General features: G+C 29.2%; 1 protein-coding gene across 1 annotated transcript; it reads left to right on the plus strand.

Annotated features, from left to right (window-relative positions):
• The first annotated feature begins 1,647 nt into the window (after window positions 1-1,647).
• On the plus strand, window positions 1,648-4,572 carry LOC109812237 (putative inactive poly [ADP-ribose] polymerase SRO5). Its single transcript, XM_020376159.3, has 5 exons — window positions 1,648-2,351; window positions 2,441-2,679; window positions 2,770-2,894; window positions 2,987-3,082; window positions 4,219-4,572. Exons 1-5 carry the CDS (start codon window positions 1,900-1,902, stop codon window positions 4,312-4,314), a joined length of 1,008 nt encoding a protein of 335 aa, XP_020231748.1. The 5' UTR covers window positions 1,648-1,899; the 3' UTR covers window positions 4,315-4,572.
• The last annotated feature ends 14,303 nt before the right edge of the window (window positions 4,573-18,875 follow it).

The following is an 18,875-nucleotide window of genomic DNA, read 5'->3' on the forward strand; positions in this document are numbered from 1 at the left end:
TATTTCGATAATATTATATTTGCATAAACCCAACCCAACCCAACCCATTAAGTTTTGATTCGATTGGATAACAAATCCATCCAAACTTGGTCCAACCCGACTCGATTACACCCCTAACTCAAAAAACTATTTAATTATTACCCCTTTCTTTGTCTTGAGTCTCTTGACCACTCAAACTCTTTGCCTTGACCACTCAAACAATACATTAGAATTCAAATACAAAGTTTTTGTCTCCCAATAATGCATTAAGTATTTATTAGTTTGACAGTAAAAATAAAGATAAGAAAAAAAACTGTATCAAATAATAATTAGATTAACCTAATTTTATCTGCATATAATTATTTTGACTTGAAAATATTGAGAAAAAAAATCTATGTAAAGAAAAAAAACTCCAAGAAGAATATAATAAAAGAAGACTTTATTTTTTGCTCATGTGAACTAAAGATATTTTTGATGGATAATTTGAGACTAATTTATTTTGAGACACAAAAATTAGGAGTGTAATCGGATAATGAATCACTTGTAAACCTAACCTACTCAAATCAATTCAACTACATTTTTGTAGGTTAGGTTAGGTCATCAAGTTGGGTTGGATAATTAATTTTTGTTAAGTGATTATAATTAGGTTGGACAATAAGTCAATGAGTTTGTTACTTGATGAATTTAAACCAACTCGACCAATAATAAATTATTAAATTAAATTAAAAATACTACACATAATATACTTTAAACGAATTTATATTGAGTTTTGCTTTAAGTCAATATCAAAGAAATGACTATCACATAAGAAATCATGAAGCAAGAAAAATAATCTAATTCAACTTATTATATAATTTAAAATTTATCACGTTACTGACAGAATATTTGCTTGTTTAAGATATTTATGAGTTCTCATTTATAATTATTGTATTATTATTTGTTCTTTGAATCATATATTAAAATTTGAATCAAGCATATATATATATATATATATATTATTGTTTCAAAATTTAAAATGTATATATTTTTTAATTGTTCAACTCCCTGACTAGACTTGACCTAACCTAATTGTAGTCACATTGTTTGAAAAAAGTTCACAAATTCAACCCAACTAAATCCAATCAATTTAATTGAATTGGATACAAAAACATTTTAAACTCAACTTTACTTGTTTATACTTCTAACAAAATTCATGAAAATGATTTTTTTTTCAACAATTTTTTTTTCATAAAAAATGCATGATTATGAAATTGAACATTATATTATATTTACTTATTGATTAAATGTCTCTACAAATGTTAAATTTCATTTCCTATTTCTAAAAAAAAGATTTTTTTAAAAAAATTTATGAGTAATTTTTTAGGCATTAGTCTTTATGTCTTTATTTGATAACAATTTTACACTACTAAAGAATTTAAATATAAGAAGTTACTAGTATGAAGACCAGATTATAATTAATTAATAATGAAACAATTAATAATTAATTATCAATATACAGAAATGAAGGGTAGGAGATAGCGGCAACGCGGCTTTGCCATGGCAAAAGAAAAAAGAGCCCTTGACCATATTAATAATACGAAACAGAAATGGTATGAAATAAAAAAAAGAAAAGAAAAGAAAAGAAAAAAATAATTAGAAGGAAAAAGAAAAGCAGTTAAGCGCTTGCGGAATTTGACCATTTGCCTTAATCCCCAAGGATGCAAGTTGACGGAATGATTACCCAATTTCAAGCTCTTAGGTCGGTCCTTCATATTTGTTCATACCACCGCCTCTTCTTCCGTTACCTTTTAAGCTTCTCTCGTGTCTCTGTTGCTTTTTCTTCCCCCCAAAGTTTTCTGTCTTTACAAAAAAACATGAACACCTATCAACTCTTTTAATTCCCTTCATTCTTTTCCTAACAATCCTCTTTCCCTCCGCGCTATGGAGCAAACCATCAACAATTTCTTGCTCCACGACCCTTTAATTCCCTCCGACTCCGACTCCGACTCCGCTGAGGAACTGCTTTCCGACTGCGAGAGCGGCGTTTCCGGCCACGACTCTCCGTTCGGCCACGGATTCGAACCGCCCAGGGAAGAAGGGGACCACATCTGGACCAAATTCGCTCGGCCCTTGGAACAGAATGGGCTCAAGCCCGAACTGGTGGCTATTGGCAAGAACGCGGCTTCCTCTGTCACGGCCCAAGCCCGTCTCAAGTCCTTTCGGCTTTTCGAGCAAGCCACGGCCGAATCACGCCAAGGCAATGCTAACGTTAAGTTCGCTTGGTACGGTGCGTTTTGCAAGGACGAGTTAACCGACATCGTGAAGCACGGTTTCATGGCCCATGCTCCCGGTAGCGCCCTGCGCCTCTCCGCACTGGATTATCCACTCCCAAGGCACGCATTTCAATTTCACTGTTACATTAGTTATTTTATTTTTTTGTGTATTTTTCAACGGAGTTATGAATGTTGTTTTTTTTAAACAGTGTGCAGAATGCTGCTGTTGACATGGAGGGTTCGCGGCACTTGATTTTGTGTCGCGTGATAGTGGGGAAAACAGAGGTGGTGCCGCGTGGCTCCAATCAACGCTGTTGGAGTTCCGAGGAGTTTGATTCTGGGGTGGATGATCTCGCCAATCCCAAGGAATATGTGATTTGGTGGAATCGTGTCAACACTCATATTTTCCCTGAATATGTCATGAGTATCAAGCTTACTAACTTGAGAGGTTTGGTGTTTGTGTTGTTTGTTTGTTAGTGTTGTGATTAACTCGTGAATATGTTGCTCTGAGACTCTGTGTGTGTGTTTGATTTTGTAGGGTTTGGGGTACCGCGGAGACCGACTTCGCCATGGGTGCCATTCCCAGCTCTGATTGCAGTGCTTTCCAGGGTTTTGCCTCAGCATCACGTTAACGTCATTTCCAAGTTTCACAAAGGATATAGAGTAAGTGCTTTTCGAGTTTCAGACTCTTGTGTTGCTCCATGAAATCGTTTGTTATATATTCATTGAACTTCCTCTGGGTTGGTTGCTTACAGGAAAACAAGATTTCTCGACTTGAGCTGATACAGAAAGTGAGACAAATAGCGGGCGACGAAAGGCTAACTTCTATCATCAAAGCTTTCAAAATGAAGGTAATCTATTCTTATTTAATCTCTTCTTGAGGATATTTTTTCTTAAGTGTTTGTTGTGCCACATTTGTTTGTCTAGGAAGTTACAAACATCAAACATACTGGTCTTGTTTTAGATGAATCTTTTTTTATGATACTCTTATGTTAATCACACCAATAATGTCTTGCATTATGCTTCTGAACTCTTAAAATTGCTGAGCGGTAACTAGGTACCCATTATTTATTTTTGAACTAATGGTAAGTTAGTTGGAGGAGCAGATATCATAAGCCTCGATTACAGTTTTTTGCAAGTGAAAATATTGTGGTATTGAAACACTGGACCGGCAAAATTGTCTATACCTATTGCCTTTTAGTTTTGTGCATATTTTTGCTGGTTGTCGTGTTGGGAGTCAGTCAATTTTACCTTTCACTGTATTTTGGGAAATCAGAAAATGGAAATCTGTATTCATGTAAATATGAAATTTGACCCAGATATAAGCTGGATGTGAATTTGCTTCCTATTTCTGGTTTATTATGATGACCCTGAAATAAATTTAGCTTCCGCGTGAAACAGAGATCATGTTAGTATTAGTTTAACACCATTGTAAAATTGTGTTGGGAATAAGAATATGATTTGACTGTTCAAACTGTGGGATATATACTTGAATTTATTTATTTGGTGGTAGTCACTTGCCAGTGGCCAATGAGTTTTTATACTTAAACCCACTTCTTTGGAAAGAAAGGCGAAGTTGATTAAGAAATTGGTCCAGTTGATTCTGTTGCTCCTTTATGTGTATGAACAATTGTCTGTTTTGTTAATTATTGTAGGCTAATGAAGTGCAAGAGTAAAAGTAGATACAAATTTAGAAACATTTTAAAGAGTTTTTCTACTGAAAAATACTCTTTACTTCAATAGAAAAACTCCCAAAAACACTTCTAACTTGTATTTAAACAAATTTTAAGTAAGATATCATCTATGATCTTTGGTAGGAAACTATATTCCAGAAAAAAAAATAAAAAATAACTTGTGTAGGAAACTGCATAGTTTATAATTATAATGCCTTTTTGATTGTATGAGCTATATTTTTCATGTCTTCTATTCTCCTTTCATTTGGGTATGTATGCATTTTCTGATCTACCTTGGTAAATTTGTCTTTCAGAAAACAGCTGCATTTTGTAAGGAGTGGAAGAACAAACGAGGAGAAAGAGTTGCAACCCCACCACCGCCAGCAGAGTCATCAGAGGGAACAGAATGATTGTTCAATGTTCATATGAGTTCTATTAGCTATTAAACAAAGTGAATAGAATAGTTTAAGAAACCAAACTGACATTGAGGATGCAAATGCAACCACTGCGTGAGATGTAGGGCGTCATTTGAGACCTTTTAAATTGTTTTAGGATGATATACTTATAAAGGTCATTTGTTTAGTGTAGCAGAATAAAAACTTCCTTGGATGATTACATTATTGGTTGAAATAAAATAATACTCCGGCCCTTTATCATAGTGGCTCCTATTTGCCGGCTTCGAAGTTTCCGATATTTTCTTTGCACATGGGCTAAGGGACACAGATGTTCATTGGTTTGGACTAGTTAGATTAACTCTGACCAATCAAATTGAGTTTGTTCAGTTTGGTTTGTCTGTTCAGATCCAAATTGTTTTCGCGCAATTGTGTCTGATTTACAACTTGATAACTTGGTGTTCAAATTAGAATCAACTTAAATTTGTACCAATAAAAAAAGAAACAACAATCACTACTACAATAGTAACATGGTCCAACATTAAAAAAAGAATGCAAAATACAACTAAGCTATTATACCATCAGATTACAGAAAATAAATATCAGAAAATTTCTCTTAAGCAAAGTATTGGTTGGGCCTGCCATTAGTAAAAAAAAATAGTGCATCTTTATATTTTGATTTAACCCATCTCCATGTCCTGATTTTGATAAGTTCAAACCGATGAAACACCAATACTTCAATTTGTTTCACGTATCCGTATCCGATACGTATCGGATACGATATTCTTGGATACTTCACCGATACTTGTCAATAAAGTATCTTAGCTTTTAAAAATATTATGAATTTTTTTTTTCCATTCCGATACTCTCAGATATTTCACCGATACTTATTGATGATGCGCATCGATAAAGTATTCAAATTTTTGAAAAATTATGAATATCCATTACAGCTAAATAAGATATATAAACATGTTTAATATAGAAACATAGAAATATTGTTCCTTGATGAACTGTAAATGGAAATTGTCTTCTATATAAATAATTTTAAGAAAGGAATGAAATTGGTAATATTATTTTTATTTGTAAATAATAAAAAGTAATTTATGATGAAATGATTTATAATTTATTTATTTTTAGTAATGTACAATAAGTATGTTTTTAATTTGAATTTGCAAAATAACAATTATATATTTAATGTTTATGAATTTTGATCAAAATTACAAGTACATACTTATTATATTATATGAACATTGATACATATAATGAAACGTATCTTATAAATATCGTATCCTATATATTTTAAAATAATGCGTATGGTATCGATACATCATTGGTTCAAACACATCATTCACAGATGGGTTAATCCCTCTGAAAAGCTTCTGATTCCGACACGACCATAATGGTCAAAGAGTTGCAATCCAGATTACCATACATGCTTTACTTTAAAACTTCTAGCAATTCCCAAATGATTAAAAAAATGTGGTTCACAGTCAGAGGGTAAAGATTGCTGACAAGCCCACCTATTATAGCATTTTTGCCAAACTTGATAAGTGAAAAGGCACCTAAATAACAGATGATCAACATTTTCGGTCTCTAGATTACAGAAAAGGACAGGAAATGTCCACATCATCATTTACAATTCCTCTTTTTATTAGTTGGTCCTTTATCTGAATTCTTTTGTGAACAACTCTCCAAGTAAACACTATTGTCTTAGATGGAACTTTTAGCTTCCATAACATTTAGAACAAACCATTTGTATTGTTACTTGTCCCACCTTGCAACAAATGATAGACAACACTAACTGAATACGATGCTTCTGATGCTACATTCCAACACCAACTATCTTCTTTCTCCCTTACTGGAACCTTTAAGTTTATAACATCCAACAACTATATGATCAACTGCTCCTCCCAAACCATGCACTCCCTTCTCCATGGCAAATTCCATTTCCATTCTGATTGATCCCAATCCCCTATATCAGAAACAAAAACTAATTTTGACGATGACAGAGAATACAGTCTAGGAAACAAGCTTTCAGTGGTTGATTAACTGTCCACAAATCATCCCAAAATCTGAACGTGTTGGGATTCATCCCAAGTCCCGCATCTGTAAAATGAAGGAACATTGGCTAGTTTATAAGGGTGTCCACCATTCCATATAGTATGAGGCTTTTTGGGAAGGAGCCCAAAAACAAAACCGTGCGGGCCTAGCCCAAAGCGGACAATATCATACTATGGTGGAGCAACAGGTGGACTATCGGGCCAAATAAGTGGTATCAGAGCCAACGGTTCGGCTGGGTTTGATGGCGGGAAGACCCTCAGTGTTATGACTATGGTGGAGCAACAGGTGGACTGTCGGCTGGGTTTGATGGCGGGAAGACCCTCAGTGTTATGACTATGGTGGAGCAACAGGTGGACTGTCGGGCCCAACAGAACGAATTGCCAATGCCAAGAGAACAAGATAGTCCCTCCCTAAACCAGCTTACTGCTACATGCTCATTAGACACAGATAAAAGATCTTTCCACCACTGTGATAATTTAGGTTGGATGCCATAAGGTACATTAATTCCCATATTTGGATCGTAAAACTCTAACCCAAAGTGCCCTCCTTTCACATAAAATCCTCCATCTACATTTGCACACAAGAGCTTTATTAAAATTAAAAACATCACGAATTCCTAATCCAAGCAATGTTCCTCTCCCCCTCACTTGACCCCTAAAAAAAATTTCGTTTAAGGCTAATTGTCTCATTTGCTACTTTAGTTGGAATCTTGTAAAAAGACATGAAGAATAATGGAATGGATGATAATGAAGAATTAATTAAACTTACCCTCCCACCAATGGATAGATTCCGATATCTCCAAGGAGTCAATTTCTTTCTCATCTTTTGTAAAAGAGGCTGCCATACTTCCTTACGTCTTGCATTGACCCTAACTGGTATCCCTAAATAAGAGAATGGAAAAACAAGCTTCCCACAGTTCAATAAACCAACAAATCTATCCAGCATATGATTTTGAATACTCAAAGCCCCAAGTGAACTTTTGTGGAAGTTCACCCTTAGGCCAGAAACAACCTCAAAATAGCAAAGGATACTCTTTAATACAATTACATTTTCCAACTTGAGCTCAAGAACGATCAGTGTGTCGTCAGCAAATTGTTGAATATTAATATGAATTTTATTCTCTCCCACCTCAAAACCAGAAATCATCTTCTTCTGAACTGCTTCTCTAACCATTCCACCAAGTCCTTCTGCTAGCAATAGGAACAGAAAGGTGTCATTGGGTCAACCTGGCACAGGCCCCTATTAACAGAAAATTATCCTGTTGCACTACCATTTATAAGTACTGAAACCGATGCAAAAGAGAGACACCCCTCTTAACCCAATTTATCCAAACCGCACTGAATCCCATCCTATTCATCATATAAAATAAGAATGACCAACTTACAGAATCATAAGTTTTCTCAAAATCCACTTTAAACACCAACAAAGGCTTCCTCTTACGTTTGTGTTGTTTTTGTCATAAGGGAAGTATGCACATGAAATAGTTCATGTATAAGGAACTTGTTTATCATTGTTGAAAATTAGTTTGTATATTTATGTGTGTGTTACTTCTATCATGAGAGAAGTATGCACTAATTTAGTTCAGACTTAGAGAATTTGCGATAATTATCATGGTTAGGAATTGGTTAGCAAGATTATTCTTTATTGTGTGGGGGGATGTTTTGTAACATGATGTACATGTACTGCAACAACTCACTCCTTGTGATTGTTTTTGTTGATTAATTAATAAAATTCACCTTTTTCTTAAAAAAAACCTTAATTAACTACATATTTTCTTTTTAAAATAAATATTCAAATGTGTTAAATAGTACGTAAAGAGTTTATATATCTTAACCAATTAAAATTTTCCTGGTACGAGAGATTTAGATAATCTAGATAAGTTCTTTAAAATATACCTTTAGTATAATTTAAATTAAGGATATACATATTTTATTTCTTTCTCGTTTTACAATTTACATTTATGGGTTACAGTTTACAATTTTTTTTAACATACATAAATTAGATCCATGCATGTCGTGAAAACACATCGCTATGTGTAGTTATTTCAAATAGTATGAAATGATAAATCCATTCCACGCCTCATCATTCAATAAAATCATTAAAAAAAAAACTTGATATTATGCAGGTTTATTTTAACCCTAACAACTTTTTTTTTCATCAAATAAAAAATATTGCAACAAACAACGATAATAAAAATCAAATACAAATTATTATATATCTATCCAGATATCTTATAAATTCGGAAGAATATAAAAAAGACAAATTAATTTATCTCATCATCAAAATCAAATTTACTATATTTATGTAAACACTTATCTTAAATTTAAGTATTTTTTTAACAATACTTAAAGAAATTAAAATATGATCAAAAAATAATATAGACTATACTACCTAAAATAATAATTAAAAATGCTAATAAAAGATAGAACAACTATAATTGAATAAATGAAAGTGTAATTTAGAATTTTAGATTAAGATTTTATACTATAATATAAGATATTATCATTTAAATAACTATATATACATAGAGATGCGGAGCAAAGCAAACGGAGTAGAGTGAGTGATAAATATTTTTTATATAGGATTTTTATGATATAATTGTGTTTAATTTAAGTAAGTTGTGTGAATATTGTGTTTAATAGTGTTTTAGTTAAACTCCAAGCGTGTAGTTTAATAGTAGGGGTTGATCCATACTTAAACAAGGTCAAGGATACTCCAGGGACGAACAAAAAAAAATAGTGTTTTAGTCATATTAATGTTCATAATATAAGTTGTGTTTTTGTGAGTATAGGATAAGAAAAGGAAGTTAATTGGGTGGATTAGTAGTTTAAAGAGTTGATAATATAAGTTATGTTTTTGTGAGTATTTAAGATAAAAAAAAGGAAGTTAATTGGACGAATCAGGTGTGGAGAGAATTGGAAGTAGAACTTAAGCACCAAAGTTGGAGTTGAGCATGATTCGGGATAGAGATTGAGCAAAGAAAATTAATTGTCTTCCATGCTTGGTGCCAACAACTTAGCGCTAAGCGTGAATCACCTAGAAGGAAAATTCTACTTTGAACATTGACTTAAGTTAGACTAATTAGCAGTTAGTGTTGGAACCTATAACTGTTACAAATTATAATTGTATATACATTAGTTTTAGGAGGTTTAATAAAATGTTAGGATGTTTTTGAAAATGAGATATATGATAGGAACTCTGAAATACATTGATTCCCACTTGTTCTTCCATTCTTCCTTGTATTTCTCTTCTTTGTCATGACTAGGAATAGTTAAACTCCATTTTTGTTGGAATTAGTTGCAAACACTCAATCTTATGTATTTTTGTTGATAAATAAATATTTTTTTTCTGTAATTCATGAGTGTTTACTTCTTCTGAATTTTATTATGGTATCATCAACCATGAATTGATGTTAGATTGAGAACATACTTGGAAAATGGGTTTTGGAATTGAATTGAAGTAGACACCTAAAATTACTTAATTACTAAGAATAGAACGGTGTTTCAGTCATCTCAAATTCCTTAAGTTTACTACAAGTTATTTATATAAGTTAACGAGGAATTGATATTTATATAGGGATCTTAGGTTTTTTTTTTTTTTATTTATAAGAAATTATATATGATTAGGGTAATTCAGTAAAATTGAAACATTTTATTAATTATAAATTATACAGAAATTATTGTAATTACAATTTAAACCCAACATATCTTCATTGATGGTTAATTTTCTTACCGCAGCATATAACTTATTCGGTAAAAGATAAAAAATAAAAATAAAATTCTACATACCCGTAGTTATATAGTTATTTCGTCATACTTTGTTGTAGAGAAGTTATATTTCACTTCTCAAACAAATCTCACTTCAATTTTCAGTTCTGCATAATCAATAATAAATATAAACTATGCTAAATAATATTGAATTTAAGACATACACTTGCCAATAGTCTTAAAAGAGACTAAAAGTGAATACCATAATACTCGAATACTCGTATCTACTCTTATCACGCTGCTCTCATCTTTATTATGCGAGTTTCTATCCTCTCATTTAAAATAATATTTTTGTTGATACTCATGACATTCTACAGCTAGGGCACCATCTGAAAGGCAATAATTTCTCTAGGATATATTAATTCATTGACAAATGAAACGTAAAACAGTAAACATATATTAAAACCATCAAATGATCAACAATACTCAACTATATCATCCACCCTGCTTCTACGTACGTGAAAACAACACACCACATTGCTTGCTCTTGGATTGTCTTTTTTCTAGTTGCAAATGTCAATATCGATTGATTAATTGCATTTAAGGGGATAAGATACTACGTGAAATGATATAAGTTAGCTAGATGCTATGAATTAGTTCCAGATATAACAAAATGTTTGAAAGATATATGATAAAATTTATGCTAACCTTTTTAAATAAGGAAAAGACTTGTAAAGCTAACAACATAATGACTATCTACAATGGAAATAAAATAACTAATTAAATACCAACCTGTATAGAAAATACCATTTAACTTGAAAGGAATTATAATGAATCAAGAACACATAAGATAGTTTATTATAGGGAGTATGATATACGAGAACCCACACTTCTCTTCCTCTCCAAAAAAAATAAATAAATGAAAACACTACCTAACTAATCAGCCGAAGGAAGTCTCATATATCACAACATCACAATATTACATATAAGCAAGAAAGTGACAAACAAATGTGTTCAGAGTTTTCTTTCAACTGAAGCCTTTAATTATATCTACGTATATACTTAGCTAATTTTCCTCTTCTTCCATTGGCTACAGCTGCATTAATGTAAGAACTTTAAACTCAACAAACAACCTGTAAACAACAAAACATGTAAAATAAATAAATAAATATTACAAAAAAAAATTGTCATATATTGATATATAACTTATAATAATACAATATTATCACAATTTTTTTTATGTATATTATAAATATAATGTGTTAGTATATTATTCAAAAGTATAAGTATAAATTATAATGATATATAATATATATTATTAAATTTTATTTAAACTCAAAATTAAAATTATGTGTAATTATATATATATATATATATATATATATATATATGATTTTTTTAAGTAAAATGTAAGTAAACTGAATGTAAAAAAATAACATTTTAACCTTCAATTTTTAAAAAAGTAAAAATATTTTTATGAAAGTGGGATAACCAATCCTCCATCAGGTAAGTTCATCTCCCCTATCATTTGTATTTGTATAGAGAACAATAACAGTAGAAGATCGAAGGGAAATAAGTAACAAAAGGACATCGCCCGTGTAGTGGACATGATGACCCTCAAATTCGAATTGCCACGTCTCATTCTCCTCAAGTCCTTAGTAAACTAAATTATGAGGATTCCTTTGCGTGCCACTTGCTCCCCTAATCACACATAGAGGCAATATAGACAATATATAATATCATATACTAATACTAATGTCAACCATATGCCATAGCACCAATGCAAATCAAAACAGATGCTCGTGCCAAACTATTTGGTGATACACCAAACTCTGATTAACGAGAACAACCCCGATCTCGATTAAGAAGAATCATAAGTTGGATAAATCATACAATGTATTTAATGATTATGATCTATTGTTTAATTAAATTTATTATTAAAAAATTGGCCCATTCTAATAGTATTCTAAATTCGTCCTTCGAGTCCCAAAACATCGTCACATTCCCAGGTTGCAACATCCTGATCTCTTCAATTAAAAATTCATTATGCTCCTTCACTACAACCACATTTATTATTATTGATAATTATTTAACGATAATAAATTAATTATTTCTATTTTATAATTTAATAAAAATATTAATGACTAATATAATAACCACTAAAAATATATTTACATCACATTAAAATTTATTATTAACAACAATTATTTATTACAAAAAATTTAAATCTCACATCAACTAGAGATAAAATAATTAAAGAGTATATAAGTGAACGATGACTCTCATCTTACAAGTTTATTTTGTAGGGTTGAGTTAGACCTATAACTTACTATTCTAAGTTGGTATCAGATTACTCACCATTATCAAACTCAATACTCTTAAACTTGAAGGGGTGTATTGGGAAAAATATAAATCTCATACCGACTATAAATAAAATAATTAATTAGAAGATAAGATAATTAAAAAAACAAGAAAATTAAATAATATATAAGTAAAAAACATCCCCCATCTTACAAGTCCAACATCAACTAGAGATAAGATAATTAAAAAGTATTTATACTCATCTTACAAGTCGCACATCAATTAGAAATAAGGTAATTAAAGAGTATTATGAATTATTTATTAAATTTTTAGTGACAATAGCAAAAAATATTAAATGTCAATAAAAAAATGTCACAAAAACTTATATATTCTTCACAATCATTATAGGGTCTTTACCAATATCTAGAATAATTGTCAGTAAATATTTTAACGACACTGCATATAGTGACTAATATGGAAATATTGGTAAAAGATTTTGCAGTAATTTTTATTGTCATTAAAAGACATATTAAATGCTACTAAAAATCTATTTTTTTGTAGTTTATAAATTTCCTATAAGTATTTTACGTTATGCACGCAATTTATTAAGCATGTGAATATTATAAAATCTTGAGATACACTACAAGAAATATTACATGTAGTGACATACAAAAAGTGTCACTGTAGGTATAATATATGTAGGTATATTATATGTCTATTTGACATATAGTTACACACAATTTTAGTGTTAATTTTGAATAAAATTTAACAACATATTTTGTGTGTCACTATAGTTTATATCTACACTTTTTAATAATATACCAACATATATTGTAGTTATTGTGTGAGTAAAAGTAATTTTTAGTGACATGTATAATGTCATTATAAAGTGTGAGTAAAAGTAATTTTTAGTGACATTTATTAAATATTATTAACACTAAAAAAAATTGACTTGTAATTATAATGATACATAAACACCGTTATTAAAAGTTAAAAACATGTAAGTAAATGTATATATTTTACATTAACCTATATATGGACGCTTTTAAAAATTGTATTTTACATTTATTCGTTCATTATATGAGTTATTATTATGACTTTACTTTCAACAAATAACTATAAATACAAGTATTTAAGTTTACATACATTAAATATTCATAAGTAGAAACATTTTTCTTGTTTTACCCACAATCATTATGTTTGTATATAAGAACAAAACATCTATATAAGTATATTGAATTCTCTAAGTTATAAAACTATATATATATATATTTTGAAAAGAAACAATATAGTATTTTAATAACATGTTTTAACTTCAAAACTTTGTTCATTTTATTATAAAGTATCTTTTCTAATTGATTCTATTGAATGTTATGATATATATTATATTTCATATTATATGGTTCTTTGAGTTTTCTAAGTATGCTATAGGGTTGAAATTATCATTTTGTCCCTAGTTAAGTTATTTACAAATTTATTATTATCTTTGGTGTTAATTATAAGTAATATAGGATAAATTATATCAAGATTAAAAATAATTAATATGATTACTATGAATTAATTTTATCATAATTTTTAATTTTATTTCAAATATACTCTTTTATTTTAAGTGGATGTTATATTTAATGTTAATTATATGTAAGTGTATAGAAAATAGAGTTAACAATAAATGAAGAGTTAAAAAATAATTTAACTATGATTTACTTTAAAAATGAATGAATATTATTGCTTATAATTAATTAAATAAAAAATTGATTCTTATAATTAAGATTAAGGTAATATATAGTATTTATCTTGTTTAAAGTCCTAAAATATTATTCTCTTCAAAATTGATTCTTTTAATTATTTTTCATATTTTAAATAATATTTGAAGTCAATGAATATGAAATTATATTTTTATCCTTACTTAACATTTTTTTTTTCAATTTTGGCTTTAAAATTATAGTAGATTAACCCCTTTTTAAGCCAAACTTCCTCCTAAGCTTATTGTATTATTAATTTTTTTTATCACTTATAGTAGCTTAATCTTACTTTAATAAGGTTTAGAAAATATTATTAGCCACTGTTTTATTCTAGAACAACCTTTTAAGCAATATTTTAAGCTAAAACCTTATCTAACTCGATGTACTAGTAGTTTTATAAGGTTTTTAAACCATCTTAAACACTTAAATAAGTAAATAAATAAATGAAGTAGGAAGTTAATGAGATCTGTCAAGAGGGGAACAAAATTATGTGTGTTTCATATTTTCTGGTATAGCCAGAGAGAAACCAAACCCAGGTTCCATTAACAACCACAGTATCAGGGTTTGATCGGATGAGTCACGATGATAGGTGGATTTAATATGAAATTATAAATAAATTTCAATATATTTAAATTCATTTAAATTATTATAATTTCAAATAATCAATTCATATATATTAAATATGAATAATTATTTTTATGAAAAAAGTTTGTAAGTTATTTTTTTGATAAAAGTGTTTTTAATTTTTTTTATCAATTTTTTATTATTAATTATATTTATTTAAAAATTAAAATATAATATTTTAAATTAAATTATCAATGACTGAAAATAATTTTTTCTAACAATATAAACTAATATTTTAATTTGTATAATGCATATGTTAAATATTTATTATATATAATTAAAATTAAAAATAAATTATATATATAATTAAATACTATGTTTAAATATAATAAATTATATTTAAGTTTTAATAAATATATATTTTAAATATATAAATTATATTTTAAATTATAATAAATAATTTATATTGTAGTACAAAATTATTTTTATTTATTGATAATTTATTTTAAGATATTAAAATTTAATTCATAAATAATTATGATAAATAAAATTGAATTATATATGAAGTTAAAAGAATCCTAAAAATCTTATTCTCGAAGAAAACTCCCTGAAAAAGCTATAACATAAGATAGTGGCTTGTATTTTATAAGAAATTCTTGAGAAGTGATTTATTCACTTCAAGAGTAAGTCTCAATAGACTTATTCCACTAAATAATTTATATTTTATATTAAATTTTAATGATTTAACCATTAGATTAAAAGTTCTTAATGCATATAGATAAGTCTACAAATTTTTAGAAAAAATAAAAAGTATTTGATACTTCTTTTCATTAATTCAAATTGATAAATAATTATAAAAACATTTTATTAGTTTATTTGAATTTATATAACAAAGTATCATGATTTTCAAATTTTTTAAAAATTTGTAGACTTGATCTATACATTAAAAACTTTTAATTTAATGATTGGATTGTTAAAATTTTATGTAGAATAATATGAATTATTGAGTGAAACAAGTCTACCAATACTTACTCTTATATTAAGTGGATCCATTTTATTCTTTATCTTGAATTATTTATTTAAAAATATTTATGATGACATATCATACCCAAGGGGTTAATCTTGAAGGAATCAACAAGAGTAAGTTAGATGTGAAGAAAGAATGTTTAAGCTCTTATTGAGCCTTGGGTCCCTTTTTTAACTTATTTCTCTTTCTATTATATATCTATATTTCTTTTGCAAATATTTCCTTTATTTTGACTTTGTATTTTGGGTAAAGTAATATAGGATTATTCCTTTGTATTGATTTTATTTTGAGGTGTAACTAGTAATTTAGAAGAGATGTAACTAGATAAAGTCATGCAAAAATTTATTGGACTTGGATGGGTTAAGATTTTATTTGGGCTATGGCTTGGATGTCCACTTGCATAAGCAAATGGTTTGGACGATGTGCACACCATGCTAGATAAGTCATATCCAAATAGTTAAGTTGTCATATTTCAACAACTTGTATTAGTAATCATTAGTTTTTTAGTTATAATGATTAAGTTAAGTAATTGGAGTTAAGTTAAACTAACGTAGGTTATTCTTATTCTAAGATTAACTTGGCTTGTTCCATAAGCTTCCATACATATAACTAGAGTTGATTAACTTAAATACAAGATAACTAATCTTGGTTACATTTAACTAAGGTTAGTCTAATTTGTACCATAAGTCAATGAAACTCTATATATAGATTCTCCATGTACTTGGTCGAATCACTTTTGATGATATATGAGAATGAACATTTGAGCTTTCTCTTTTAAAAATCTTAGTTCTCTTCTTTTGAGATTTTTTATCAAGGAATTCCTCCTTGTAATAAGATCATCACCTCTTGCTTATCTTTCTTTCAAGGAAAGCTAAATCTCTCCATCATTTTTGGTTTTTAAAGCTTGTTTCATCCATGGAGGAAGATTAGGCACATCAAGGAGACTAGTAGAGGGAATCATCAATCATATACCCAATAGTTTTCATCAATTTATTCATACAAATTTTAAATATAGTTTATATATTTTAATTTAATATTTATTTTTATATATAATTATTATAAAATTTAGTTATATATAATAGACATTTATTAGGATAAATCAGACCAAATTTTAAATAGGATAGATCATAGACTCTTATTTAAAATTTGACTCACTCTTATCTTATACATTATATATATATATATATATATATATATATATATATATAATTTATTATAAATTTTAGATGTATAAATTAAATATTTAGCATGTATACTTCTCATACTAAAACTAGTTTATTTAATAATCTTAAAATATTTTTTAATTGTATGTGGATTTTTGTTTTCAAGGAATTATTTTGTGTTTAATTTAAAAAATTAGTAATTAATTAAATAAAGACAATATAATATTTTTTTTAATAATTATCAAAATAGTTTTTAATGAAATAATAATAAAGAAATAATATGTGCACTATTATTAATTTATGTAGTGTTGAGATTTCCGTTGAAGTACTTTTGTTATAATTGTAAATCAGTTTAATTCCATCAACGGTCTCAAACACGGCAAGTATACCGGCCGTTCAAGTAGTAAAAATATCGTATCCACAGGGATTAGAAGGTAAAATAAGCATTTATTGACTATTCGTGACTAAAGAATAATTCCAATTTATAGTTTGTCATGTAAATGTGAGATGAAGAGCATGACTATTGGAATGTTAAAACTATAAAAAGATTAGTTTTAGAATGGGAAAGAGTAGAAATGGGATAATGGTATTGTGAGGCTGTGGGGGTCAGATTTCACCAAACGTTAAACTAATGTATCCTTAATCTCTTGTTAAATTCATTGCTTAGTCAACCCAATAGTTTACTCAAACCTAATCCCTTAGAGAAAGATCCTAGGTGCGGATATTGAATATCAATCCCTTGAGTACCCAATACCTACACCCGCATTACGGGCTAGGGTTTAAAACTACTAATGGGTCAAGCTCTATCCCTAGATACAATCTCCACTAGGCATATGTTCCAGAACTAATTTTAAAGGTATTTCCCAATACTCAATGGAACCTTAAATCATGCAAAGGGTGATCAATCCAAAGCAAGCATTAAGCAAAGAAACAAACACAATAATGAATGAAACAGCAAATATATATATCATTGAAAACGTAAGGATTACAATAGAGTATGTTGGCTACATCTAACCCCACAAAAATGGGTGAAACCACTCAACAAAGAGGGCAAATACAAAATAGAGATGAAAGGAGGATGAAGAACCGAAGGAAAGATCCGCACACGGACAATCCCAAGCCTTGGGAATCCCTTCCGCAGCTCCTGGAGGCGCCCAATGTGAGAATGGAGAGAAAGATCCCCGAAAATGGCTTCAAATACGAGCCTGGGAGATCAGATTAGGGTTCCGCGCCCGGCGCACAATTCTTCGCGCCCGGCGCAAGTTCTTCCAGAGAAGTCAAGCACTCTCTGTCTCAACACAAGCCCGGCGCAATTCCTTTTGCGCCCGGCTTAATTCCTTTTGCGCCCGGCTTAATTCCTTTTGCGCCCGGCGCAATATAACTGGCAGAGATGAAATACTCTGTTTTTGTCACGCCCAGCGCGGGTTATATTGAGCCCGGCGCAGAACCTCTTCTCTGCTCCTTAGCTTCTTAGGTTTCCAATCCTAAGAGTCTTCAATCCTCAAGTCACTAGCTCAATACCTGCACAAAAAATGAGGTGTATTAAGGTATTGTTAGCTGAATTTGGGTTAGTTATATCTGCACACAAAATGAACCAAAAAGAGAACAATTATATTGCAATGGTTCAGAGGATGAGTGTAATTTGTTCAATAAGTCTCATCTAAAAAGAAGTAAAATTGAGACTTAACATGTAGTATGAAGCTAATAGTTTTAAAAAATAATTTTAAAAAATAAATTATAAATAGACTTAAATATATTTTTAGACATAAATTGAACAAATTTTTTATTTTAATAATGGTAAGAAAATACTTTTATGAATTTATCCCTCCAAAACTTGGAATCATTAGTTTTGTTCCCTCCTAATGATATACACTAAAATCAATCATTCTAAATTTTAAAGAAATAAAAAACAAAATCTTTTTCTAAAAAAAGAAATTAAAATTAAAACTTTCTTATTTTATAAAAATTAAAAACACATTTAGTTCAATTAAACACAAACCAATGCTATGCCTAG

This window comes from Cajanus cajan, chromosome 5 (assembly GCF_000230855.2).
Source record: "Cajanus cajan strain Asha chromosome 5, NIPB_CcT2T_4, whole genome shotgun sequence".
Taxonomy (NCBI): domain Eukaryota; kingdom Viridiplantae; phylum Streptophyta; class Magnoliopsida; order Fabales; family Fabaceae; genus Cajanus; species Cajanus cajan.